The 1699-nt window shown below is 43.7% G+C and overlaps 1 protein-coding gene across 1 annotated transcript; it reads right to left on the bottom strand.

Annotated features, from left to right (window-relative positions):
• Positions 1 to 309: 309 nt before the first annotated feature.
• Positions 310 to 816, bottom strand: LOC138859765 (uncharacterized). Its single transcript, XM_070115842.1, has one exon. It carries the CDS (start codon positions 814 to 816, stop codon positions 310 to 312), a length of 507 nt encoding a protein of 168 aa, XP_069971943.1.
• Positions 817 to 1699: the final 883 nt, after the last annotated feature.

Raw genomic sequence — 1699 nt, 5'->3', positions numbered from 1 at the left:
AGGAAACGTAGAGAGGAGGAGGCATCTCGGACGTACAATAAACGCCTCCGAGATCCGCGAAAGATAGGCGCGCCCAGTTTCCGCGGTACTCTCCAATCTTTGAGCGGCGGTGCAGGAGCGCGGAAGCGAGGCTGGCGGTTAGGCGGTAGAGAGCGCCTGAAGTCCCGGTCACTGTGTGGCGGCGAAGGGGTGCGACAGCGAGGCCGGGAGCGAGAGCGTTCCTGTGTAGATATCTTCTGCACAGCCTCGGATAGTGTGGCGACGTGAGCTGCAAGGGATCCCAACGTCACGGCGGAGGTGGTGGTTGCGTTAGACTGTCGCTTTTGACGGTGTGGGTGCCCTAGCTGTGAGCATCGCGTCGGCTTTTAGGGCAAGGTGATCCAATGGGGCATCTGACACCAGCAGGATTTGCTGGATATCAGCGGGCAGCCGCTTGAGGAAGAGAGAGCGCATGACGTCTGGTGGGAGCGTCGTGCCGATGCGGGTGAGGAGGCGCTGAAAGTGGTGAAGGATTACTGTGGGAGTACGGCTGTCCGCGGCGTCAGACGAGAGGAAGGAGCTTAACGCGGTCAGAGGGTTAGGTGCTGCTCGCCTAAGAATGGCCTCCTTAAGCTCGTCGTAAGTGGCGCACCGATGATCATTCAGGAGGTCGCCGACGGTCAGAAGTAGTTCTGGCGGGAGGTTAGTGACCAGTAGGCGGAATTTAGTGGTCTGGGTGGTGATGTTCCTGAGCAGGAATTCCTGCTCCACTTGAAAAAACCATTCCAGCAGGCTGGCCAGAGAGCAGACTGGTAGCGTCCTGTGTGTTGCTGACATCTTGTGTAAAAACTTGGGTCACTCCGAGGGTCACCAGTGTGGAGGTTAAGAAACCAAACTGGATTTTATCTCTTTATTGTTAATGAGCCTAGCACAAGTAATGTTAGGTCAGCAGTCGTGTGGCGAATGATGATTCCACCTCAGGTCCGGCGGCTTAAGTACCTGACCAGCGATGTTAGCTCGGCCGATTAGGGCGGTCCCGAAGCAGGGGTCCGCCAATCACAGGTCAGGTGCGGTTCTAGATTGATGGCCAATCAGAAACCGCTACAATGAAAATGACAGTAATAATTAGCATAATCACTATAACTGCAATAATGATAATGATAATAATGATGATCATGACTATAATGACTATAATGATGATAATCATAAGAATAATGACAATAATGATGATAATGATAATAATAATCATAGAGTCCATTTATAATGAAATAAAAGCTAAAACTAATAAAATCCCAAAAGTCGAAAACGGCAAAATCTAGCGTATTACATACCCTTTGAGAGAAAGGAAAAAAAAAAACGTTTTTCGCTTTTAAATGATAATTATGATGATTTTAAGATTAATTCAGGTAATTATCATGATTTTCATGATAATTCCTTTATCATTAACAATAATGATGGTAATTATGATGATAATGACAATAATAAAAATTATAACAATAATAAAATGATGATTATAATGATAATTTTGATAATTACTGCAATGATAGCTATAATTAACTAATTAATTAATGAGGCTAGAAATAATAATATCATTATTATGTTTATTATAATGAGTATTATTGTCATTATTATTTCTAAAATTATCATTATTGTTATTATCATTATAAAAATAGTTAGTGATGAAAATAACAGCAATAATTGGCATAATAATCATTATATC

Source organism: Penaeus vannamei, chromosome 3 (genome assembly GCF_042767895.1).
Source record: "Penaeus vannamei isolate JL-2024 chromosome 3, ASM4276789v1, whole genome shotgun sequence".
NCBI classification, from domain to species: Eukaryota; Metazoa; Arthropoda; class Malacostraca; order Decapoda; family Penaeidae; genus Penaeus; species Penaeus vannamei.
Note: the sequence above shows the minus strand (reverse complement) of the source record. Positions and strands in the feature narration are given on the sequence as shown.